At 47.9% G+C, this 25853-nt stretch overlaps 1 protein-coding gene across 2 annotated transcripts; it reads left to right on the plus strand.

The window, feature by feature from the left end:
• Window positions 1–5307: 5307 nt before the first annotated feature.
• On the plus strand, window positions 5308–25358 carry SYAP1 (synapse associated protein 1). 2 transcript variants are annotated; one of them, XM_075538108.1, is made up of 9 exons: window positions 5308–5604; window positions 13222–13340; window positions 14551–14617; window positions 15423–15496; window positions 16931–17070; window positions 21108–21259; window positions 22586–22644; window positions 23028–23196; window positions 24965–25358. In XM_075538108.1, the coding sequence occupies exons 1-9, from the start codon at window positions 5427–5429 to the stop codon at window positions 25090–25092; spliced, it is 1086 nt and encodes a 361-aa protein (XP_075394223.1). In that variant the 5' UTR covers window positions 5308–5426; the 3' UTR covers window positions 25093–25358. The 2 variants fall into 2 exon arrangements, with proteins under 2 accessions (XP_075394223.1, XP_075394224.1); XM_075538109.1 differs by having other exon boundaries at window positions 5310–5604; window positions 23049–23196.
• Window positions 25359–25853: the final 495 nt, after the last annotated feature.

Genomic DNA, 25853 nt, shown 5'->3' on the forward strand with positions numbered 1-25853 from the left:
TGGGTGAAGGGAGACGTCGGACAGTGTAAGACATGACAAAATAATAACTTATAAATTATCAAGGGTTCATGAGTGGGGTATAGGGAAGGAGGGGAAATGAGGAGCTGATACCAAGGGCTGAAGTAGAAAACAAATATTTTGAGAATGATGAGGGCAAGAAATGTACAAATGTGCTTGACACAATGGATGTATGTAGGGATTGTGATAAGAGTTGTACGAGCCCCAACAAAATGATTTTTTTAAGAGTTGTATGAGCCCCTGTGTTGGACAGGGTTCTCTAGAGAGACAAACCAGATTATTAGTAATTATATAGAAATATATTTATAAATATAGATATATAATACAAGAAATATACCGTTAAATTATATACAGATAGATAATACAAGAAATTAACAGTAGAAGTATAAAGCAGTGAGACACTAGCAGTCCTTTAAGGCTTGAGAGCTGCCAGTTGCCAGTCCCTTTCTGTAGAGAGAGCTGGGCTATATCTACCCAGGCAGCAAACAACAAGGCAGGTCACCAACTGTTGGTCCCTAGCTCCAGAGACAAACATTCCAATCATGTGGGATTAAAGGGACCTCAACTTACAGCGACACAGTCCGCAAGGTAGGCATCCCACAGATAGTGTACCCCTTTAAATTGAGGCACAGAACAAGCAAGGCAAGGCTCACCGAGCCATTTATCCCTCGGCCCTTCAGTTAATCCTACCTGTGTTTATCAGTCAGGCTGGCACAATAAACTATCACAGCCCCCAATAAAATGATTTAAATTAAAAAAAATTAAAGACACTGGTCCTAAGGCAGCTCATGATTTTCAAAGCTGAGTAGGCACCCAGTCTCTAACGACAAGTTGGGCCTATTACAGAAAACCTAGACCCAGAATAAAATGTAAATGCAAGTCAGACTGTACAAAGGGACTTCGGGGAAATCAGAGCACCTCACCTCCTCACACGGGCCACTGGAACTTTCCTTTTGTATTAGGTACTGTCAAGTTTGCCCACTGCACAATGGAACAAAACACCATTGGGCCTGCACCATCCTTCTGAGAGGCTGTAGATTGAACCACAGCCATCCAGAAGGCGTCCATGGGCCTTTGGTCCTAGTCCGAGTCTTGATGGTCCACTGAGAGCCTATTCAACCTCACGGCAATGAACAAGTACGCACTGAGAGGTGGCTGGGAGAAGGTACACTGATGTGAGAAAAAGCTGGTTTCTGCATAGAAGATGAGATTCAAACATGAATGCTTCTCCAAATGGTGGTGGTGGCCAGAGTTGGGGGAGTCGATGGTTGGAGACTGTGCTTGGGAAATACATCCACACCCTCTCCGAAGAGCTTCACCGATCCAGGTTCTTGGGTTGTTTGTTTTACATTTTATTATGGAAAAAAAATTACTCATAGAGAAAAGTAAACTTACTAATATAAGCAATCTCTAGCTTCAACAGTTAGCAACTCATGGCCGGGCTTGGTTCATCTATAGCCTTGTCTATTCCCCTCATCTGCTATTAATTTGATGAAAAGTCCAGATATAGTACCATTCCATTGGTAAATATTTCAGTAAGAATCACTAAAAGATAAGAATTTCTTTTAGGGGAGGGGGAAAATGAAGAACTGATAGAAAGAAATGTTTCTAGAAAGAAAAGGTTTTGAAATGATGATGGTAACATATGTCCAAATGTCCTTAACACAATGGATGGATGTATGGATTGTCGTCATAAGAGCTGTAAGAGCCCTCAATAAATTGATTTTTTTAAAAGAAGAATTTATTTTAAACACACACACGATCGACAAATGATTCCTTAACATCATCAGCTATCCAGTGTCCAAATTTCCAATTCTTATAAAGAGCCCTGGAGACGCTGTGGGTCAGGCATCAGGCTGCTAATGGAAAGGTGATCGGTGGAAACCCACCAATTGCTCTGTGGGACAAAGATGAGGCTCTATCCTGGAAACCCTATACATTGTATAATATAACCGGGTCACGGAGAGTGACAATTGATTGGATTCTGTGGGTGGGCTTGGTTCAGGCAATGTGTGTAAACAGCATACTTTCCTTTCTAATTAGTTTGCTTGCATTTTGATTCCAATAAAGGATACATTGTCATGGATTATATCTCTTGAGAGGTTTTAAAATGTATTAATGCTCCCTCTCTCTGTTCCTTGCAATTTGAGAAGCAAGGTTGTTTGTTGCCCCTGGTTTCTCACAGCCTGGATTCTGCTGGCTGCATCCCCTGGTGTCATTTAACACCTTCCTCAGACCTCTGTATTACCTGTAAATTGGTCGTTGGCACTTGTTAGAGACAGAACAGGGGCTTCGGCCCTGCCTGCCAAGGGAATGAACAAACAACTCTGTGAGCACTGGATTGATCCACACTTGACATTGAAACCAAATCCTGGTGAATATTCTGACTCAGAAACTGTACTCAGAGATTATTGGGAAACATGCTGACCCAGAGCCACGGCCCAAATAAACTTGAAAGAAAAGATGCATGAGACCCAAGATCAGACCAAGTAACAAATTAGAAAGTTGCTTGACCATCTGCAGAGCGCCAACCCCCTCCCCTCTGAAAGTGCCAACACAACGTTCCTCCAATTCTTAAATGCTTCCTCCCCTCCCCACCCCCTATCATGATGCCAATTCTACCTTACAAATCCGGCTAGACCAGCGGATGTACGCTGGTACAGAGAGGAACTGGAAACACAGAGAATCCAGGACAGATGATCCCTTCAGGACCAGGGCTAAGAGTGGTGATACCGGGAGGGCAGAGAGAAGGTGGGGTAGAAATGAGGAACTGATTACAAGGTTCTACATAAAACCTCCTCCATGGGGGGTGGACAACAGAAAAGTGGACAAAGGGAAACGTCGGACAGTGTAAGATATGTCAAAATAATAATAATTTATAAAGTATCAGTGTCCATGAGGGATGGGGAACAGGGAGGGAGGGGACAAAATGAGGAGCTGATACCAAGGGCTAAAGTAGAAAGCAAATATTTTGAGAATGATGGTGGTAACAAAGGCACATATGGTCTTGACACAATGTATGGATGTATGGATTGTGATCAGAGTTGTACAAGCCCGAATAAAATGATTTTTTTAAAACCCACATGTGTTCCCGTAAACCATGCCCCCTCTCAACCTGCCAGGGAGAACCCGCTTTGCCTCTAGAGTGGAGCATGTCTTATCTATACTAAAGGTGTCCTCACCTCTTTTGAAATGATCCTATGGTCTTATAAAACTGTGGTTTAATTCTCCTGTGTGTGTGTGTGTGTGTGTGTGTGTGTGTGTGTGTGTGATTACAACTTATCTCTGGACCCTTACAAACCACATGGGTCTAGAACTTGCTAGTTACCCCATGGACGACAACCGGGCTCTGAACTTCGTAGGACTTAAGGGCTTTGAGCCAGTTTTGATTGTGCTTTTGAGGAGGTTCAACCAGAAGAACAACCATGAAGCTGGTGCAAGACCAGGCAGTGTTTGGTTCTGTTGTTGCTCTGCGTTGGAACCAACTCAATGACCCCCAACAACAATAACTGTTGGATTGGGGAAAGGAACGCGAGCTCCCCTTGGGCACAAGGAAGAATTACGACCAGTTGAGATGCAAATATGGAAAAAGGAGTTTATTTCTTGTCTAGCTCGAGCTAGGGCTTTCTTCCCCTCACTGCCCAGCACAGCGGGACCCAGCATCCAAAAGGGAATCAGCCCTGAGTTCTTTGTTCCCTGGGCTTTTGTGGTGCTAGGGACCGGGGGCAGTCCAGTGTTGCTGTTCTTTAAACTTATAGGAGAAAACTTCTGGCATCAGCGTTGTCCAGTGGTGGTTGACGAGTAGTTCCACGCATATTCTCTTGACTGGTCAATTGGGGATGGTGGTCACTGCTCCCTACTGGTCAGTCTGGGACAGGTGATGCCTTCTCTGACAGAATTACCTCAGTGTCCAGGAATCTGAAATTAGAGCTTAAGCCTGTCTCAGACTTTGGTTTTATGCAGTCTGTCATGGTGCTGGTGCCGGGAGTTGTAAACCAGGACCCCACATAACAAAGCTATATCCATTTCCATGGAGGCCGCACCCACCCTGAGCCGATCAAGGCAGAAGCGCCTTAGTAACAGTCACGAAGTGTTGACATGTAATGTTCTGAGTCATAACAACCCTATCTATGTACAACAGAACAGAAACAGTCCCCTATTCACAGTCTTTGTTAGCTTTGTGCCCATTTCATATGTATTCTTAGTATGGTCATGTCTGATCTCAGCATAAAACGATAAAGTAACCAAAGCAGGGCTGTGGCAAAGAACCGACATTCACAAACCTAGGTCAGGCTCAGAATGATACAGGGAGGAAAAAAGAGTGAGTCTGCTGCTAATCAATGCTGGAATTGTAACACCATTTGAGCGAGGCCTTTGCGATATGGAATGACGCCACTAATATGGATCAGGATGCCTGTCACAGTTTTAACCAAATTACCAAGACCAGATTAATTCCAGAAATTCTAAGCTTATTTCTGTAAATGCTTGATTGAAGGAAGCATCAGGGTTAAAACCTCCCAAAATTTCAGAGAAGGGCAAACTGGTCCCCCCTTCCCTCCACCCCCCCTCACCCACAGGCCCCGGCGAGTTGAGAAGGGACATTGCCTTGGAGAATGCATGTGGTCTTGAAATGGCACTTTCAAAAGGGAGGTCACCTGCTCAGCAAATGATCAAGCAACTTTGGAATTAGTTTAGTCTGTCCCTGAGTTTCATGAGATTTATTGGAACATAATTCCTGGGTCAAGTAAGCAGCGTGGCAATGTTGGGGGAATGTTCCCCGGGTCTGTTGCAATACTCAGAGGGCTTCAGCAAGGGGGCAAAGGAGGCCTGGGGCATCCAAACTGAAAGCATCCGGTCACGCCCTCAAGGTCTCAGGCTCCACCCCTTATCTAAAAGGCGGATATGCCCAGATAGTTGTGTTCATCCAAACCTGCTGAAGTAGAACATTCTGAAGTGCAAATGACTTTTTGACTGCAAGGAGGGGAGGGGGTGTGTCTGTGGCATTTGGTTTTTCCCGCCACTCCTGTCTTAGGCTCGATCTTAAACCCTAGCACCGTTCCCGCACAGCTGGCTTCTCCCCGCCTCCCGACACCCGCCTCCGCCGGGATGGAGAAAACTCCCAAACCAAGGGCGGCTTTCACCCAAGTGAAAGCTTCTGGTCCACTTCCTAAGCGGACAATAAAGTTATCCCGACGAATCGGCGTCGCGACTGGGACTTCCGGCGGAAGTGACGTGGACAAACGGCCGACCGAGGCGTTGCCATAGAGGCGTGGAAACCGAGGGCTCCCTGCGGGCTTGCTCCTACTTCCGGCCATCTCCTTAGACGACGAACCAGGGAGAGTCCGGCGCTGACAGCACCCGGGGGGCTCTCCGGGCACCGGGACCGCGGCGGCGGCCGCGCCGGCGGGATGTTCCGCGGTCTGAGCAGCTGGTTTGGCCTGGAGCCGCCGCCAGCGGACGACGAGCGGCGGCCCGAGGGGGACGCTCCGCCCGAGCGGCGCTCCGAGGTGGTGGCGGAGTCCGCGGAGGGGGAGCCGCCGAGAGTCGGTGACCAGGAGCTTCTCGACGAGGACAAAGGCCTCGGCGGTGAGTGTCCCCCGGAGGAGCGGCGGGACCCGCGGGAAGGGGAGGGGAGGGCGGCGTGTCGGTCGATCGGTCTTCCCGGGGCTCGGCGGGGCGAGGGCTGGCGTTGAGGAGCCGGGGCCTCTAGGCAGCAGTCACGCCTTGTTCCTGAAGTCCCTAGTGGTGTGCGAGTCGTCGTAGTTTGTCAGCATTGGGATCAGGACCACGGTGAAAAGAGACGCCGTCCGGGAGAGGCTTTCGGGACCCCCAAGACTATGTATGGTCCTTCAGGTCCGGAATTTAACTCATCCCTGCCGGTCCGTTTTCAACCAAGCAGTACCCCAAACCCACTGTCATCGAGTCGATTCCCACTCGGGAGAGAGTTGGGGCTGGCGGCTTCCGTAAAGATATACAGCCTCAGAAACTCAAAGGGACAGTTGTGCTCGGTTCTATAGGGTCGCTAAGAGTCAGAATTGACTCGATGGCAGTGAGTCCAAACGCCTGTGATGAACCCATGAGGCGTCGTGGGTTAAGCAATGGGCTCCCAACCACTGGGTCAGCGCTTTGCCAGAGATCCATGAGGCTTTGTGCTCCTTTAAAGATTGACAATCTTGGAAACCTTATGGAGCTTTTCGACTGCGCCCTCAATGTTCGCTGTGATTGGGAATCAGCTGTGATTTGGATTTTATGCCTCTGATTATAATTCCATTTGGTATTGGTGGTTTTTGGCGAATAGACAGGATGCCTGTAGGGCGGGGCCTGAGTTGATCTCTTGTCATTAGATAGGGGGTGGGGTGGGGGGCGGGACTTCAAAAGGTTCCAGGGGAAAAAAATCAAGTTAAAAGATACTGGCCATTTCCCATGCACTTTTTGAAGCCCCCTCGTAAAAGAGGGTAAACACAAGATAGAAGCAGACACCACGAAGATGAAAACCCAACGTCGTGCTGCACCCACCGTTGTTGATAGGCTGCCATCCGTTGTTTGCAGCCACTGTGTGTTTTGACCGTCTGCCAGCCTAGGGGGCACATCCTCCAACAGTATATCAGACCGCAGGGTGTCGGTGGGGTGTACTTCAAAAAGTTGAATAAAAATAATAATAGAATTTCACAAACAGAATCTTGGCATTTTTCCCCATGACCTTGGTGACGCCCTCTCCACTCTGTTGGCTGATTTTCCCAAGTTGCTTGCCAGGCCTTGTTTGCTAGCTCGTCCTACTTAGACCCCTAGCCCGGCAGAAACCTGTGCCCTAGGCGTCGATCATTCTACTGACATTTGAAATGCCAGAGGATAGCTTGTCACAGCCATGGACAAGTCACCACAGGACCCTACGCTCACTGACAGGCGGTCAGCTCAAAAGTTAGCCCAAGGCCTCATAGTGACAGAATGAAAAGGCCATCAGGGATTTTTCAGTAAATGTGTTAGGAATTTGCAGCTCATACGTGTGCCATGTAGTTTTTGAATGCCTTACCACACTCCCTTCTGGTGCTTGGGAGGCTGATATTAGGTGGAAGTCCCTCCCACCCCTACACACACACACACACACACACATGGCTTAAAGTTTCAGAAATAAGAGCACTTCTTGGGGTCTGAAATAGAGATGAATTTAGAAAGGTACTGACCACACTTTCAAAGAGACAAGCGAGGTGATTGGTGAGGGTGGTGGGGTGTGTGTGTGTGTGTGTGTGTGTGTGTGTGTGTGTGTGTGTGTGTTTTCTACCTGCTGACCCTCAGAGGTACGTTATCTGCAGAAAGACTTCCCTACATTTTGAAAACTGAAATTAAGCATCTGTGCGCCTGACTCCTACTGAGCAGGTTCAGTCTCTTAGTCTTTCAAAATCAACATGGGATTTCCTGGGAACTTTATTTGTTCCGCAAACATCTGTTGAGGGCTTACCTTCAAGACGGGCCTAATAACTTCCTGGTCTGTGGTCACCTATATCTGAATTAGGGCAACTTACCAGGGATATACACCTAGGGCTACATTCCACTCCTGGGCTACATTCCACTCTTGCCCCAAAACCAAGCCTCCTGATCCTCCCTCCTGTGAACTGTTTGGTCTTCTCTAAACTCTTCATCTGAAGAGGCAATAGTTTAAAGGGCTCTCATTTAAGAGTCCCTTTCTTACAGGGTTCGTGGCCTAGTGGGTTCCAGGTTGGGCTGCTAACTACAAGGTCAGCAGTTTGAAGCCACCAGCTCTGTTACAGGAGAAGGATGAGGTTTTGCTTTGTTTTGTTTATTCATGTGAAGAGTTACAGTCTCAGAAAACCACAGGGTCAGGTCTACTCTGTCCCATGAGGTCATTATGAGTTGGACACAACTTGATAGCCGTGAGTTTTTTTAGTTTCCCTACCTGAAGCGCCCCAGTTCAAAGTAACCGTTCTCATTCAGCACAAAATGGTGGGGGTGGGGTGTAAGACGGTAATTTTTGTTTTTACTAAAGGTGGCCAAATCAGAGTTGTGTCTTTACCTTTCTTGAACAACAACAAAAAAAGCCTCGTCCTTGAGGAGTGTAAAAATCGGGGTCATTCCCGCGGTTTAGCCCACTTTAATCTGATGCTCATTTCAAAAATGTTTCTAGCTCCCATCCATGCCCAGGTCCCAAAAAACACACACACACACAAACAACATCAAGCTCATTTCCATCGAGTTCATACCGACTCATTGCACCCTTATAGGACAGGGTAGAACTGCTCCTGTGCATTTCTGAGACTGTAACTGTTAACGAGGGTAGAAAGCCATGTCTCTTCTGAGGAGTGGCTGGTGGTTTCAAACTGCTGAGCTTTCGGATCGCAGCCCAACGAGTAACCACTACGACGAAGGGATATGTATAAAGAAATGAAATGACGAGTGGGTGACATGTGACCTTCTTGGGCTTCACAAGAAGGAAGGGAAATCAAACTCCACATAAACATCACCAAAGGCAGGTTTCTATGAACCCTGGCGGCATCGGGTTAAGCAGTGGGCTGCTAACTGCAAGGTCAGGAGTTCCAAACCGCCAGCCTCTTTGAGACAGACAGACAGGCTTTCTACTCCCATAAAGAGTAGAGTTACAGTCTTGGAAACTCACAGGGGCAATTTTACCTGTCTGATAGGGCAGCTATGAGTCGGCATCAACTCAACGGCTATGAGTTTGGTTTGGGATTTTGGGGAGGTCAGACAAGCCCCACCCTACCAATTCTGACTCTCAACTGTCCCTCCCACAACACTCTCTAGTTTTCAGCTGGGTTCCATAATCAGTTGCAATGACTACACAACTCTAAGACGATACTCACAAGTATAGGACTTATTAAGGGAGTTAACAGGTTAAAAAACTCAGGATACAATTGTTCAGGGAGGACAGCTTTTCGGCTGTGCTCACAGGCTGGCCTCTGGTCTTTGGTTTCTCAGACATGCAGCCTGTTGGCCTTTACCCTGGTCAGGTAATGTTACAAAGCTCTTTGGGGGTTGCCAACAAATGCCCCAAAGGCATGCTACTCTGCCTTAATGCCACCCTGTCTGAAGCCTCAACCCGAAGGGGGCATTCAGTTCTAACTCCATAAGTCAGCAAATCTATTCTTCCAGTTACTTGTCTGGAGGCACCCCATTAACACAAGCCAGCCTGCTGCCTTAAAACACTCAGCTTTACAGTGGACTCTTCTACCTCCTCTGCTGTCACAGCTGTCTCCTAGATCAAGGAAGTTCAATGCGCAGAGGTCTTGGGATCCAAAGGACACACTGCACTATTGGCTCCCCCCACCTTCCTGCTTCTGAGATTGTTCACCCAGCAGGATGGCAATCGTAATGAACCCTGGTGACAATCCCTGCCAATTGAATCCTTTACTCTCTCTTACCCACTTTCGGTGGTGGTTGTTAGATGCCATTGAGTCGGTTCTGACCCATAGCAACCCTGTGTGTAACAGAACAAAACACAGCCTCGACCTGTGCCATCCTCACAATCATTCCTGCCCGTTAACCCATTGCTGCAGCCACAGTGTCCATCCATTTCATTGAGGGCCTTCCTCTTCTTCCCTGTTCTTCTACTTTACAAAGCATGATGTCCTTCTCGCACTGGTTTCCCATCCGGAAAAGGTTGTTTGGTGGGAGTAACAAAAGCTCTGGCTAGAAGAGCCGTGTTAAATAATTCACTGCATTGCAGGCCTCCTCCTCTTCTCCTTTGAAGAAGGCTGGGAATATTGCAGTAGAACTATGCTAATTAGGCCAGCCTCCTCCACCTCTTCTTTCTGTGGAGAAAGTGCATTTCAAGTTCAGCTGTCTATCCTGCAAACCAAGAGGGCTCCAAATGTGAGTGTGTGTGTGTGTGTGTGTGTGTGTGTTAATGGAGAAGCGAAAGTATCCAATTGGGTCCTTATGCCCACAGCTCTGATAACAGGTGCAGGCTTCTTCCCCTGAGGAGGGCTTGTAAATAATATGCCCACGCAGGTAATGGGCACAGCACACTGAAGAAAAGGAGGGTTACTTGGTTGGCAGAAATGTATAATTTATTGCATAAAAATTCGGTATGCCTGCCCTTCTTAGGGAGCTGGTGAAAATAAAATAACAGACCGAAAACTGAAGGTAAAATAAGTACTTTACACTGTCATACTCATTCCTCAAAGTTTTAGTTTGGTGCCTCCTTTGGGAACTACCTACTTCATTTGTGGCCCTCTCTTTGGTCCTGAGCTCCCGAGGTAGAAACTGGACCCCTATTACTCCTTCCTCACTCTCATCAGATGCCTTCTTAGTGGCACCATCGCCCGTGTGAACTCTTTGAGGAATCATGGAGGCGCTCCTCACCTTGGTCAGCCCGCTCACGTGGAAGTGTTTCTCCCACAAACCTCAGAGTCCAGGCCTCCTGGCCTCCTAGGGCTTGGGGGTGACAGTGCTCCCACCCCTCTCTGAGTCCTCCTCCTGTGTTTAATGAGAAATCTTCCTTGTGTTGGCTTTGGCTTTGGCGTTCTTGTTGAGAGATGAACTTTCCTTGAGCCCCAGAGCTATGCTTCCTCTAAGCAGGTTCCCTGTGGTCAGTGTACTTCACCCACAGTTCTTCAAATCCAGCTGACAGAACATTATGATCAGACATCGTTTGACATAACATCCCGCCCTCTGGATTACACATCGGAACTGGCTGCTAACCACAAAATCAGCCTTTTGAAAACCCCAACTGCTCCGAGGGAGAAAGATGAGACTTTCTGCTGCTATAAAGAGTTTCAACTTTGGAAACCCATTGGGGGTCTTTCTACTCTGTCCTATAGTCACTGTGATTCAGGATCGACTCGATGGCAGTGAGAGTTACTGTAGAACCCAATTTAAAAATGTACCCCTGGGGAACATCTTAATAAAGAGAACCCTGTACTATTAGAAGGAGCCCTGGTGGCATTGTGGCTTAGGTGTTGAGCTGCTAAGCTGCAAGCTCAGTGGTTCAAGCTCACCAGCTGCTCCAAGGGAGACACACGAGGCTCTCTGCTCCTATAAAAGTTGACCCTCAGGGAAATTCGATGGAGGGTCGCTGTGAGTCAGAATCAGCTTAGTGGCAGTTGGGTGGATTCAACTATTTGAACTTTCAATGTCTTTTGTCTACCTGCAAAGAATATTTTTGTGAAGAAGCACATCATTGGCTGCCGCCTCTAACACATCACTCAGGTAAGTAGACAGATGTGAGCTCAGCCCAGGTGTTGTCACTCCCCACACAGGCCCCCTTGGAGGAGGCACTGGGGCTCAGGGAACTTGCAGGCTAGTGGGGAAGACGCTGTCAACCTAGGGGTCTAGGGTGTCCCAAGTCCTGACCGGGCTAGACCAGACCAGGTCCTGAGTGCCTCACAAGATACTTGCTCCAGGCCCTGAGTCAGAGACTGGTTCCCCGGGGCAACGCTATGTTCCTAAAGACCCAAAAGGGGTGTAAAAGTTAGCCAGGCCAGGAGGACAGAGAAGCCAACCAGAAAACCCCAAATTCCCTACCATCCTGTCAACTCTGACTCATAGCAACCCACTAGGACAGGGTAGAACTACCCCAGTGGGTCTCCGAGACTAGGTAACTCTTTATGGGAGTAGAAAGCATCATCTTTTCTCCTGTGGAGCCGCAGGTAGTTGTGAACTGCTGACACTGCTGTGAGCAGTCCGACATATAACCCACACACACCAGGGCTCATCTAGAGAAGCTGAGGGAGGGACATATTTGACACCTCCTCAGAGGTATTGAAAGAATAGCTGTCTGACCTCATGAATGTAATACCCCCAGAGGACAGATAAGTGTAGTCCCTTTGGGGTGTGGCTGTGATTGCCAGAGGGCGCTGTGGAGTGAGGGTGAGGAGACTTCAGTTAATGGTCAAGGCCAAAGGAAGCTGGAGGTTAAGGGGCAGAGTTGACTGCACTGTCCTGAACTCCCTACAAGCGGCTAAGAGCCTGGAAGTGATACTGTCAGCCCAGCAAGGATTTAACTGGGTGGGCAAAGCCCCCTTGCCTTTCCTCTTAGAGTTTCCTTCCCATGTGGCCATTATGAGTCACAGCTGCCAGGTACCCTACAGGCACCCTAACTGAGGCAACCCGCAGGCAGCAGGAGTATCCACAGCCCACCCGCCGCGGTCCCTGCCAGCACCTTCTTCCTGCCAAGTGTGGGCTTTGCAATGCTGGGTGTCGCTTCCTGTCCTCGAGGACATGCAGTAAGTGGTCTGGGACAGCAAAGGTTTGGGTGTGCCAGGTTTCGTGTCATTCCACGTTTGCCTGTTTGCATCAGCTAAGAATGAGACCTCGTTTTATGTGCACCCTTCACAGATACTGCAATTTCTACATATTAAAAATTGGCAAATTACAGTGCGGTGGGGGGGGGGTTAGAGTTCTCACCTTCTGTGCAGGAGACCCGGCTACTGACCCTGCACCCCTAGTGCAGACACCCCTGTCAGTAGAGGCTTGTGTGTTGCTAGGTTGCTCAACTGTGCTCAGGGGTGCTTCCAGACTAAGACAAGGAAGAAAGGTCTGGCGATTTACTTCTGAAAACTCAGCCATTGAATTGGGGCTGACCCGAAGAGAGATAGCAAGGAGGATGTAGAGGTGGGTGTTTCCATCTGGGCTTGCCAAGATGTCTGTATCTGAAATATTCCCCCAGACTGGTCACGGAGCAGGTGGCTCAGGGAGAGGAGGGGCATGTTTTCCCTTGAACAGGAGGGAAGGAGGAGAAAGGGAAGATGGGATGTGTGTGGGGAGTGGGGGTGGGGGTGGGGAAGGACTGGAAAGGAAGGAAGGCATAACTGCGCCTTGATCTGATTCGTGCAGCAGGAGGGGGGTTGTTTTCAGAGATCACTTAGAACTTGAGGGGGCTAAGAAAACTTTCAAACAGCAGCTGGGGTGAGCCTGTTGTCTTCGAGAGCGAGATGGATGCTGAGCTGCAGTGAACACCCCACCCATCCCCTGCCACTGAATGGATTCTGACTCCCAGCGACCCTGTCTGTAGGGTCTCTCAGACTGTAGCCTCGTCTCTCCCCCACAGAGCAGTTCATGGGTTCAAACCTGCTCTACCCCAGGTCTCCTTAGCTGCGGAGAAAGTGGACCTCATCCCTCATGCTGCACTTTAATTTGCAAGGAACTTGCTCCGCAGTATTGGATCCTCTGGAAGCAAAAAACCCCAAAGGTAGCCTTGAACCCTAGTAATACTCTTTTGCTTCTCTGCAGACTATCTGTTTAACTTTGCAACGGTAGCTACAAAAAAGATCACCGAATCAGTGGCCAAAACTGCACAAACCATAAAGAAGTCCGTGGAGGAAGGGAAAATCGATGGCATCATTGATAAGGTCAGTTTTGATGCGCTTCCGAAGTGGGCACTTAAGAAACTCGCTGCCTGCTTGTTCAATCTGACGTTTCTTCTTAGGAAATGTAGTCACTCCCAACTTGAGGGGGGGTTATTATTCTGATTTTTTTAATTTTAAAATTTTGGGGGGTCCTTGGTTGTTTTCTTTCTTTGTTGTTTAAAAAATAGCAATGATAGCAACTACTTCATTTAAATAACTGTTCTTCTTGTAAAGTGTTCTAAAACACACTGATACTTTTGCGTCAGAGCAACCTGTTCATAGAACTATTTCAGAAGCTAACTGTGCTATGCTTTTTCATATCACCATTAGGAGATCCAAGCCCTAGCCCATTAAGAAAAAACCCTGCTAAGGCTTTAAGGAGAGAGTGCATTTGTAGCCAGCGTGCACAGTGAGTGGGCTTAGGGGGTTCATTTATGTTCCTAACTATGGGCAGACCTGGTTTTATTGCTCTTCCCTTTATTGCACTTCACAGACAGTGCAGTTTCTACAAATTGAAAATTTGTGGCAGCTCTGAGCCCAGCAAGTTTCTCAGGGCCAATTTTCTCATAGTCCGTGCTCACTGCGTGTCTCTGTTGTCACCTTTGGTTCATCCTCACAGTATGTGAAACACTCCCCGAATGCTTTCGCTCACTTAATAGACTACAGTAAGCACAACTTTGCCAAGGGACTTCAAAATGGTTACGGCACTGTTCCATTACCTTTCGATTCTCTTTTGCCACAAACTCTTTGAAACCCCCACCCCCGTTTATGCACAGGGGTACCAAAAATCCACGGCACTCCCTTTATTGCAACATTTATTTCGGGGCAATGGCTTGGAGCTGTATCTGCCATATCACTGTGACCTCGCCTGTCCCTGGACCAAGGAGGCCCCCAGGAAAGGCCTAGCTATAGGATTATTTAGGGATTTGTTTTGGATATACCATTGGTAAGCATGAACTATGATCGGGCCCTTATTATTTTATGGAATAGCATACAAAAATGAAATTGTTGTATTTCTGCATTTGAAAAGATAAGCCTTCATACACTTAAATGTTGAACATGTTGGTGCCTGCCCCTCGTTGAAGACATGGAGAAGGGGCACTCTTTCAAGCAACCTGAGTACAGGGCCGCATACAGGACTTTCTTACCTAATAATAAGCATTTCAAAGTAATCTAATGCTTGATGTGCTCTTTTTTTTTTGTTTTATCACAGACAATTTTAGGGGCTTTCCAAAAGGAGCAGGAAAAATTTGTTCAGGCACAACATACAAAGAAGTCAGGTATGTTATAGGTTGGTGTGATGGGACTTAATTCATCCAATTGGATTTTGGGGCTGCTACCTGCCAGACCCCACACAAAGGATCTGAGGGTACAGAAATGTGTGAGAAATGGCCCCATCTCTTGTGAAGAAGACAACCCAACTGTGGAGGCTGAAAGGGAAGAAGTCTGTTCTTCCCAGCAGCTGGGCTCAGCCAGTGGCCCCTCTGGGGAACTGGCCCCACAGCAGAAAGATGAGGCCGTCTGCTTCCATAAAGAGTTAATATCTGGGAAACTCCTTGTGAGTTGGTATTGACTAGACGGCGGGAGGTGGCTATTCTTGGGAGCCTGGCCATCCAGACTGGGCCTGGCCTCCGCATGTCTGAGACAGTGAGCAGGCCCGCCCCGGCTGCTCTTTCAAACTTTCCTTGGCTTCCTCATGTCTCCAGTTCTAAGTGATCTCCCAAACTGTCTTCTGGTTAGACTAAGTGGTCCCTTCTGCACCAGAAGATGCCTTGGGGATGTTGTACCCTAGACAGGATCGCACAGCTGGAGGTCCATGCTGCTTTTCTTGTCTGTCCTTCTGTCCCTCCCTCACACGTGATATTGACTCTATAATCACCTGGTCAAAGGGTGCTCTGGTTTCCCCACTATAAAATTCAAGCAGGGTGATTTTGTTTAGTTGTTTTTGTACCAAATGCACACACACGCAGTAGACTCCTGAATTCAATCTGGGTGCTGAGGTCCATGATCAGATTTGGGGCTCACTGCAGTGGAACCATCGTAACCCATTGTTCCCTTTTCCTTTTGCCATTCAATGCCTTCTAGAAGCAGCTGTGCCTCCATGGGTTGACAGTAACGATGAGGAAACAATCCAACAGCAAATCTTGGCCTTATCAGCTGTAAGTTTCTTATAACGCAACTTGCTATCTGTAGAGCACATTATCTGCTGCGGACAAGCTGCAGCTCGGCTGGCCTGGGCAGAGATTTTTTTTTTTTTAGCTACCCAAGTATTTAGTAATTTGCGACATTGGGAAAGTACCCAGAACTTCTGCTCCCTCTCTTCTGCTTTTTGCCCCTTTACTAACTTTTAATGTGTGTATCCTTAAGTTCTCTTTGCTTGATGTGCAAGTCTGGCCTGCCCCCATGAGATCATTCTTGCAGCCTTTAAACCCCGCTTCTTCTACGTTATTAGGAGAACTTTGTCTTTCCAATCTCAGATCAGCATTCTACTTCGGTATGAAATTATTATACTCATTTTCTCTTGGTCTGTTGCAGCCACTTGTTTGAAAGGGAAATCGATTGAAATAGGAAGGGAAGTGGGCAGTAAATGATGCCACATTGAGGGGGTTGCAATTGATGGCATGACACAATAAGTGGGTGAATTGTTAAATGGAAACTGTTCCTGCTCTGTAGACCTTCACCCGATTCACAATTAAAAGGTAAATAAATAAAGCCCATCGAAGGGCCCTGGAAGACTCTGCCCACCTCAGACAGCACAGTCACCCCACAGGGGATGGGCCCTGGGCATCTACCCGTGAAAGCTAATGTGCCAGCCCAGAAGTCAGACTCTGGGAGCAAAACTACAGATGCTTTTCTTCTAATTGACTGAAATAAAACTCACACTCAACCACACAAACCACAGCCTGTACTACCCTAAGACGAGAAGAACTAGGTGGTGCCTGGCTAGCACACATGAGTGCTCAGAGGGGATCATAATAGAAGGCTGTGGAGAAAGTCAGAGGAAAACGTAGAAATGCATGGGTGAAGAGAGACAATGGACAGTGTAAGATACGAAATAATAATAACAAGATAAAATTGATCAAGGATTTACAGAGGGGGGAGGGGGGAAAGAGGAGCTTATACCAAGGGCTCAAGTAGAAAATGTTTTAGAAATGATGATGACAACATACGTACAAATGATAAACTCGATATATGGAATCTTATAAGAGCCGTAAGAGGCCCAAATAAAATGATTTTTAAAAGAAAAGAGAAACAATGAAGAATAAAAATCACTATCATCAGAAAGACCAGGTTACGGGCCTGAGAGAGACGGGTGGCACCCGAGACTGTGCCCCTTAGACATCCTGCAGGTCTGTCACTGAACCCATCTCCAGGGGTCACCGCTAGGCACACAACAGACAGCTCTGTCAAGTGACTGGTGACAGCTGCGAGGAAGCTGTTCCTTGGACCAGCCAACCCGAGGAGACCAATTTCTCAGGTCCCTCACAGGTGGACTTGGCGACTGCAGTCCGCTCCGTCCCATTTGTGATGTGACGATGGATCATAATTGCGTTTTGCAGTTCTCAGCCCTGCTGTTTTTCTTTGCTTCAAAGGACAAGAGGAATTTCCTCCGGGACCCCCCAGCTGGGGTGCAGTTCAACTTTGACTTTGATCAGATGTACCCGGTGGCCCTGGTCATGCTCCAGGAAGACGAACTGCTGAGCAGGATGAGATTTGCCCTGGTGCCCAAACTGTAAGCTGGGCTCCACCCCTGGGAGAACACCACCCCCAAGCCAGACTCAGACTGACCGCCCAGGACAGAGTAAAAGGGCCCCCATCCCTCCCCGGGGGCCCCAGACTATCATCTTTCTGGTGGCCGGTCACCACATCTCTCTCCCTCAGAGTGGCTGGTGGGTTGGAACCCCCTACCTTTCAGTCAGCAGTTGAGTGCTTTAACTACTGTGCCACCACGGCTCTAGGAAATGGCAGGGGTGGGGGAGGAACAGTGAGACATGCTCTTGTTATCCTGTTCGAAGAACGAGCACCTGTTCCTAGAGGAACCATCAGCGTGCCGTGTGGCTTTTGGCAGGTCATGTCTGGGGCTCGGGGCCTCCCCAGCATCAGTGTTACCCACTGCCTTCTCGCTGTGTCCCCCTGACCAGAGACCCTACTAGTCCTGTGAGCTCTAGCACCTTTGCTGGGGCACTGCCCTGACTTACTCCTCCAGCAGAGGGCACTGTTCCTCTTGGCTCACTTCCAGGTTTTACTCACTTGCCACCTACTCCCTTGGCTTGGGTTTGCCATTGTTTTCTAAAGCATGAGCTGTTTCCTACGCTGCAAGTATCCCTTTTTCCATAGCACTCCATTCTTGTGACATAGAGTCCCTGGGTGACACAAAGTTAAGTGCTCGCCCACCCAGAAATGCCCTTGGAAGGACAGGCCTGGTGATCTGCTTCCTACAGGTCCCAGTCTTGGAACCCCCTGGGAGCAGCACTGCTCTGCACACCTGGGGGGTGACATGAGTCCCGTCAACTCAACAGCAATGAACAACAGTGATTGTTGTTGTGTGGGTGCAGCAGGGTTTCACTGTCCCTTGACAACATGAAGTATCCATGTCTGTTCACTGAGGTTTTCTGTGTGTGTGTGTGTGTGTGTGTGTGTGTGTGTGTTGGACTCTGTGATGTTGTAGGCTTGCGTGTGTATGTGTGTGTTGGACTCTTTGATGTTGTAGGCTTGCGTGTGTGTGTGTTGGACTCTTTGATGTTGTAGGCTTGCGTGTGTGTGTGTGTTGGACTCTGCTGTTGTAGGCTTGCGTGTGTGTGTGTTGGACTCTTTGATGTTGTAGGCTTGCGTGTGTGTGTGTTGGACTCTTTGATGTTGTAGGCTTGCGTGTGTGTGTGTGTGTGTGTGTGTTGGACTCTTTGATGTTGTAGGCTTGCTGCTTTTCCTGTTTCAAGGCCCCGGGCCACTGTGTACGTGGTCATGCTTTGGGGCCTGGGGTAGACCCTAGGTGATGTGCATGATTAAGGACTCAGCTGGTAACAGAAAGGTGGCAGGTGCAAGCCTGCCTAGAGCACCCTCAGAAGAAATATCTGGTAGTGTACTCGAAAAACCAACCACTGAAAACCCTGTGAAGATTTCTCCCCATCCACAGAAGAGGGGGTTAGTGGGGGGTGAGCGAATAAGTCGAGAGGGTTCATGGGGCCACACAAACCACACTCAGCCTTCACAAGTCTGAGATCAGAAGAGCCGAGGTGGCACCTACTTCCCAGTGCCCGCCCAAAGCTCAGAAAGGGATCACAGCAGGAGGTCCATTTTAGAGTGGGAGAAAAGACCTGGCTTACTGGTCTGCTAGAACTGCTGGACCCCCCTGGACTTTGTCCCTTAAGGAAATGGCTCACATGTTTGTGGAGGCTGATAAGTCCAACGTTCCCCTGTCCTTCTGAAGGGGCCTCTTCCTCCACACGGCTACAGAAACTGGAGGTCAGGAGGAGGCCAGCCAGACACAGGGACTAAAACACGAGAGCCAAACATTCCCAAAGTAAAAGCAGGTCTCACTCGCTTTTCTCTCAACTGTCTTCAAGTTGATTCCAACTCACAGAGACCCGATAGGCTGAGGTAGAACTGCCCCTGTGGGTTTCCGAGACTATACATTTTTCCAGGAGTAGAAAGCCTCATTTGTCTCCTTTGGAGTGTCTGGTAGGTTCGAACTGCTGACTTTGTGGGTCACAACCCAACACGTAACCCACTACGCCACCAGGGCTCCTCACACGTGCTGCAAACTCACTGCTGTGGGGTCAATGCTGACCCCATAGGACAGGGTTGAAGTGTCCCTGTGGGTTTCTGAGACTATAACTCTTTACAGGAGAAGAAAGCCCCACCTTTCTCCCACAGAGATTGGAGGTTTCCAACTGCTGACCTTGCCCAACACATAATTACACCATCAGGGCTCACTTGCTTAGCCCAACTAAAAAAGTACATTGGGACTCACATCAAGATGGCTACCCACATCCTGGACCACCCAGCAGACTTTTAGGGCAGTGACTGGCATCTTGATTAGTGTTTGTCACCAAGGACTGAGCGCTAGTCTTCTGCACATGCTCAGTTAGGAAGAGGGGGAGGTCACACAGATGGTGTCTTGCCCACATTGAGGGCCTCCATGGAGGTGTCCTTTTTTGCCATCTGGCCCAGGGCAAATGGGAAGATTGTACCCCCCAAGGAAATAGGATGGTGACTTGAATCACACCCTCCCTGGTAAGGTGGAGAGCCACGGTGATGCTGTAGATTAAGAATTGGACTGCTAACCTCAAGGTCAGCAGTTTGAACTCCCCAGCACTCCTTGGGAGAAACTTGAGGCTTTCTGCTCCTCTAAAAACCTACCGCTGGAGGGAGGGAGCAGTAGAGTTCATTGTGATCATGTGTATACAACTCTTTTGTAAAACCATTTAACTCTGGAAGTGTGAATCTTATATCAAGAAAAAAAAAACTTGACCTCTGGTTACCAAGGGTGAAGGAGGACGAGGTTCTGCTTAGGGGGAATTGGGTTCATTTTGATGGTGTTGAAACAATTTGGAGAGGGATCTCAACAATGGTTGTACAACATGAAGTATATAATCAATGCCACTGAATTATACATGACGATGTTGAATTGGAGAATGTTTTGTTGTGTATATTTTTGCCAAATTTGAAAAAAATTACATTAGTAACAATGAGCTATGGGGGGGGGGAGAAAATGTTCTAAAATTGATTGTGGTAAAGGTTGTACAACTCTTCTTGATATGGTCGATCTATTGACGTGTATGATATGTGGATGAAGTGCGGATAAAACTTAAAAAAAAGATGTATAGCCTCAGAAATCCAGAGGCATTTCTCCTGTCTTTACAGAGTTGCTGTGAGTCAGAGTTGACCTGATGACTGGGACTTAGTCCTGTCTCATTTGCATAACACACCAAAACAAACCAACCACTGTTCTGGAGTTGAAGGTGACTCAGAGTGACCCTGTAGGGCAGGGTAGAACTGCCCCCTGTGGGTTTGTTTGTTCTTTGAACTGCTGACCGTGTGGTTAGCAGCCTCACATGTAACCACAATGCCGCCAGAGCTCCACTAGCATAACATTCACTCACTCCAAAAGAGGACTAGAACCACAGAAGTAGAGACTAGAATGTACAACACATCCCCAAATGGGGGTGGCTAGAAGGGCCACGCTAAGTAATGAACTACATTGCATTGCTCCTTAGAACCATCAGCCACACAAGGTCAAAGGGCTGCATTTGCCCCTGGATAAAGCTCACCGGCAGGAAGGAGCAGGAAAGAAGGAGTCTGGGAAGGACAAGGAAGAGTGGGGAGCTGTGGTGACATGACCGTTGCAGTCAGTGTCATGAATTGAAATGTGTCTTTGAGTTGTTGAGTGAAAACCCAGTTTCCTCTGTAAACCATATCCCAAGTCACAATAAACAGTTTTAAACTTGAAACACAAAAGAAGCCCCTGGACAGTCCGGTTCTGCTGACAGCACCACACACGGGTCTCCTTCTGTGGGCCACAACGCCACAGCAGCTGCTTCTTTGGGAGTTGGCTTGTGCTGCTTTGAAAGAGCAGTACGTGGTTTCTTCTTTTTTCTTCCTATTACTTAGCTTTTCCACTCTAAAACATGTGAGACTCTCCTGTGACCCTCACTTGGATGTGAAAGTGCTCCCAAATGCCATCTCTCCCAGTCACCTCCACTCTAGTCCCCCCACCCCCTGTGTGCGTGGCTTGCCTGCATCCTCAGATGGGGTTCTCGTCTCTTTCAGCGTGAAGGAAGAGGTGTTTTGGAGGAACTACTTCTACCGTGTCTCCCTGATCAAGCAGTCCGCACAGCTGACAGCCCTGGCCGCCCAGCAGCAGGCGGCCGCCGCCAAGGAGGAGCGGAGCCCAGGCCGGGAAAACGAGCTGCCGCTGACAGGTACCTGTACAGAGGCACGCTTTGCTCCATGCAAAGAGTTGCTTTCGACTTTGGAACGTAGCTTAGAGGCCCCGTGGTCTTCTGCATGCCCCGAGACCTCGAGGTCCTAAGGGAAACAATCTCCCCGGCCCAGAGGACGTCCATATCTCATGCCGTTGGCATCACTGAACCAGCTCACAATCGGCAGCCCCAGGCTGCCCTTACCTTGGCCCTGCGCTCTGCCCTTGCTTTGCCTCTGAGTTCTCCTGTTTGCATCCCCTTTCATCCTCCCTGCCCTGCTTTTTCTTGGCCTCTCCCCCAAGGGAAGTTAGAGCCAGTCTCCCCCACTGGGACTCACGCCAGCGCTTGGGAATGCCACTGCCTGTTCCAGCTTCTGTTAGGTTTGGCATGGCATGTCCTGAGTGAACCTTATTCGCCAGCGCAGGGCTGAACTTTGTTCCAGGCCCCGCTCCGTGCCCAGCTCCATGCAGGACACGCCCAAAGGCAGCCACATGCAAGCTTTCATGGAGATAGTGTGTGCGCCCCAGGTTGTTGGCAAAGAGGTTTCATAATATTAGCAAGATGTATTAACTTCTGGAATAATCGTTGAAGTCAGAAGTGTCTTTATAACGTTGGTTACTTGCCCATGCTGAGTCTTGATAATAATCTGAAGGGAGGCCAGCCCCACAGGAGTGGGGAAGGCAGGCAACATCTACCTGTGTTTGTAGTGATTTGCATTGTTCAGTGCGTGCCCAAACCTGATTCCGCACATCACACAGGAGCTGAGGACATGGTGCTGCGGGCTGGAGAAGGGGCGCATCTGCTCACACAGTAACAGTGATGTTAGCATGCAGCCAACGGCTAGCCTGCACCATTGTTTTTTGTGATTTTTACCCCCCAAAGGCCACCTTCCCAACAAAATGGACTGCAGACAGCATTCTGTAAAGACCCTGGTTAGTCAACTAGAAAGTGAGGATAGTGAGGGGGGTAAGGGTGCCAGGCCTGTGAGGGTGCTGGCCTGTTTTAAATGTGACCGGGGACAAAGGAGAAACTTGAAAAATAATGTAATTCTCATTCTCCTAAGAGAAACAGCAGAACCCTTCTACAACGATTGTCCTAGTACTGACATTTCTTGAAAGCATATAAGAGGGCATTGCATATGGTATATGAAACAGTATTCCCACATGGCTAGTTCCTATACCAACATGAGAAAAGCTGAAAGCCACACCTAAAAGCTTCTTTGGGGAAATAGGATTTCAAATCATCATACGTATTTTAGCTGTTCATTATAACATGTCTTCAGAATTGAATCAAGCGATCATTATCTCTCTTATTCTCACTTCTTAGAGGCAGTACGACCCAAAACGCCACCTGTTGTAATCAAATCTCAGCTTAAAACTCAAGAGGTAATGCGGTTTTCTGAGCGGGTTGGTGGCTGGAAACGAAGTCAGTCTGAGTCCCCAAGATCAGGTGTCCTAGCGCTTGCTCTGTGAGCCCAGAGCTTCTCTGCCGTGAGGAGGAGGCAGCCAGGGCTTGACTGGGTGAGGCACCTGGCACAGCTGTGCCCGTTGGGGATGAGATGTCCAGTAGAATACCCTGGGAGCGAGACCAAGAGAGCTGGGTGGTAAGTCGCTCAGTCAGCCAACCCCTGGGCCAGTTAGAAGGTGGAAGAGCCAGGCTCCTGCTGTCTTTACTTGGCAGAGGCAGGAGATGTCAGTGGCACAGCCCTCCCCTGGGAGAGGACTTGCACACGACACAGAAACGTGCCCACCCATGGGTCTCTCACCAGCGCGCCTGTCTTGAGTCGCAGGAGGAGGAGGAGATTTCCACCAGCCCGGGTGTGTCAGAGTTTGTCAGTGATGCCTTCGACGGCTGCAACTTCAACCAGGAGGATCTGAGGAAAGAAATGGAGCAGCTTGTGCTCGACAAGAAGGAAGAGGAAACAACTGTGCTGGAAGGTACCAGGCCCTGCTCCCACCCTAGACGGCGAGGTGGACTGCACAAAATTGGGATTTTAGAATAGCCATACAAAACGTGTGTGTGTGTGTGTGTGAGAGAGAGAGAGAGAGATGGCGGGAGGGGGGTTGTTCTGTGAAACAAGCAATGATGGTAGCACACCATGAAGAATACCATCAAGGTCACGGAATTGTCCTTGGAGAAAATGTGGCCTGAGCAGATGTTTTGTTATCTACCGACCAGGAAATAAACCAAACCCATTGGCATCAACACAATTCCAACCCATAGCAACCCTATAGGCCTGGGTAGACCTGCCCCTGTGGGTTTCCACAACTGCAGGAACACTTCACGGGGGTAGAAAACCTCATCTTTCTCTCCCACAGGGCGGCTGGTGGTTTCAAATGACTGATCCGTTGGTGAGCAGGCCAACATGCAACCAGTATGTTGCCAGAGCACCTTATCTATCGGGAGGCTTAAAAAAATTCATGGAGGCATTTCACGATCTTTTAAATCTGTTTTTCTAAAGATTTTTGAAAGCCCCTCCTATATGTTTATCATCATAAGACAAACTTTTATATGTATATATTATATATAATATATGACATAATATATACAGGGAAGTTGGATAGAAATTTACTAATAGATATATTAGTAGATATGTATATAATATACATATATTAGTAGATATAAATATTTAAACGCATGTCTCAAGCAGCCCTCTCAGGTGTGTTCAGGGCCTTCAGGAAACCAGCTGTTCCCACAGGTGCGTGCAGCAGTGGCATGTCCCACGAGGGAGTTAGCCCCATCAGGTTGTACCTGAAACTTCTTTCGACACTTAGGTGGGGGGGGGGGAGACTGTGGAGGAGGAGGTTGGGAAGGCAGCTGTGAGGAGCTGGCTGAGAAACGCAGCCAATGGAAGGGAAGGCCTGGACTCTGTGCCTGAACGTGCCCGGCTGCCAAGTAGTGTGATCTTGGGCAAGTCACTTAATGTCGCAGCCTCTGTGTGCCCGTCCCCGCCCCATCTGTACAGTGTGTGGAGGGTCTGGGGATGAAAAGCATGCTCTTCACCCAGGGGCCGCCTAGTATGCTCAGCAGTCCCTAGTGAGTCTGCTGCCCGCTGGCCTTGGGAGTGGGAGAAACAGACTGGTGAACAAAAATTACGTATTAACAAAACAAAAGGCAGAGGCCTAGTGAAAGCAGAGTGACACCCAAAGATTCTTAGTGCCTTTGCTTCCACACCGACAACATTGCTCAGTCATTATCTGAGCCCCACACAGTGATAAAGTAGGGAACAGCGTATACTCGTGTATAAGCCATTTTCTGGCACATTTTTTTAATTTACTTTTTAAAATTTTATTAGGGGCTCATACAACTCTTATCACAGTCCATACATATACATACATCAATTGTATAAAGCACATCTGTACATTCTTTGCCCTAATCATTTTCTTTCTTTTTTTTCCTCTTTTCTTTTTTTTACATTTCATTAGGGGCTCATACAACTCTTATCACAATCCATACATATACATATATCAATTGTATAAAACACATCTGCACATTCCCTGCCCCAATCATTCTCAAAGCATTTGCTTTCCACTTAGCACATTTTTAAATGCTGATTTTGTGGTAAAATTAGGTGCCTTGGCTGATATTCAGGTCAGCCTACACTCAAGTATCTATGGTAATTACCAGCCATGGCTAAGACCAACAGGCATTGTGGCAGGTGACTGAAATCATAACAGATGGTCACTTCATGTTGGTCTCCCGCAGATGATGCTGCTGACTGGGAAAAAGAGCTACAGCAGGAGCTCCAGGAATATGAAGTGGTGACAGAGTCTGAGAAACGAGATGAAAATTGGGATAAAGAGATTGAGAAAATGCTTCAAGAGGAAAACTAGCAGCGTCCCAAAATAAAGCAAGTAATCCCTAACCTTTTACAAACTGACATGCAACTCTGGGTACCCAGACTCACCAAATCCGAAGCCCAGAAGAGTATATGGTGTGATTGAAACTGAGAATCGCTTCAGCCAGCATGATTTTCTTCAAGCTGAAACTTGCCTCTTCTGCTTAACCAACACAGAAAAGTATCTAGAACAGTTATAGTAGTCATCGAGAAGCAATGTTTCATGTAATGTTGCTTTAATAAAAAATCTAGTTGGATATGTCCCTGTAGTTGGCATAGATATCTTTGTCATAGAAACACAAAGTCTTCCCATTCTGTTTGCAGTAAGGTTAAAAAAAATAGATCATTTATTCCCCAATCCTGATTGAGTGAACATGTGTGCTCGTTGTATTTTCTTGGATACATGTACATTAGCAAACGGAATAAGTGAATTGAACACAATGGAAATGACCAAATGATACCAAAGAGCTGAAGAAGTATTTTGGAAACTGTATTCTTGCTAGATCCCAGGAGCTTCCACAGACTTCTTGAAGCCCCTCATCACACCGACGACACTGCCATCTGAGAGCCAAATGGTAAAAATTGTGCCGTCGACTTTAATAGCTTAAACTTTCCCAATTTAACAGTGAGAAATATACTGTGAATTTTTGCCTTTACTTTAAAGAAAAGGAAAGCAATAGCACATTTCTTAGTGTTTCCCTGAATCCCATCTCACAGGTTTCATAGAAAGCCAGCCCTTCCACCCTTTTTGTATTG

Source organism: Tenrec ecaudatus, chromosome X, assembly GCF_050624435.1.
Source record: "Tenrec ecaudatus isolate mTenEca1 chromosome X, mTenEca1.hap1, whole genome shotgun sequence".
Taxonomy (NCBI): Eukaryota; Metazoa; Chordata; class Mammalia; order Afrosoricida; family Tenrecidae; genus Tenrec; species Tenrec ecaudatus.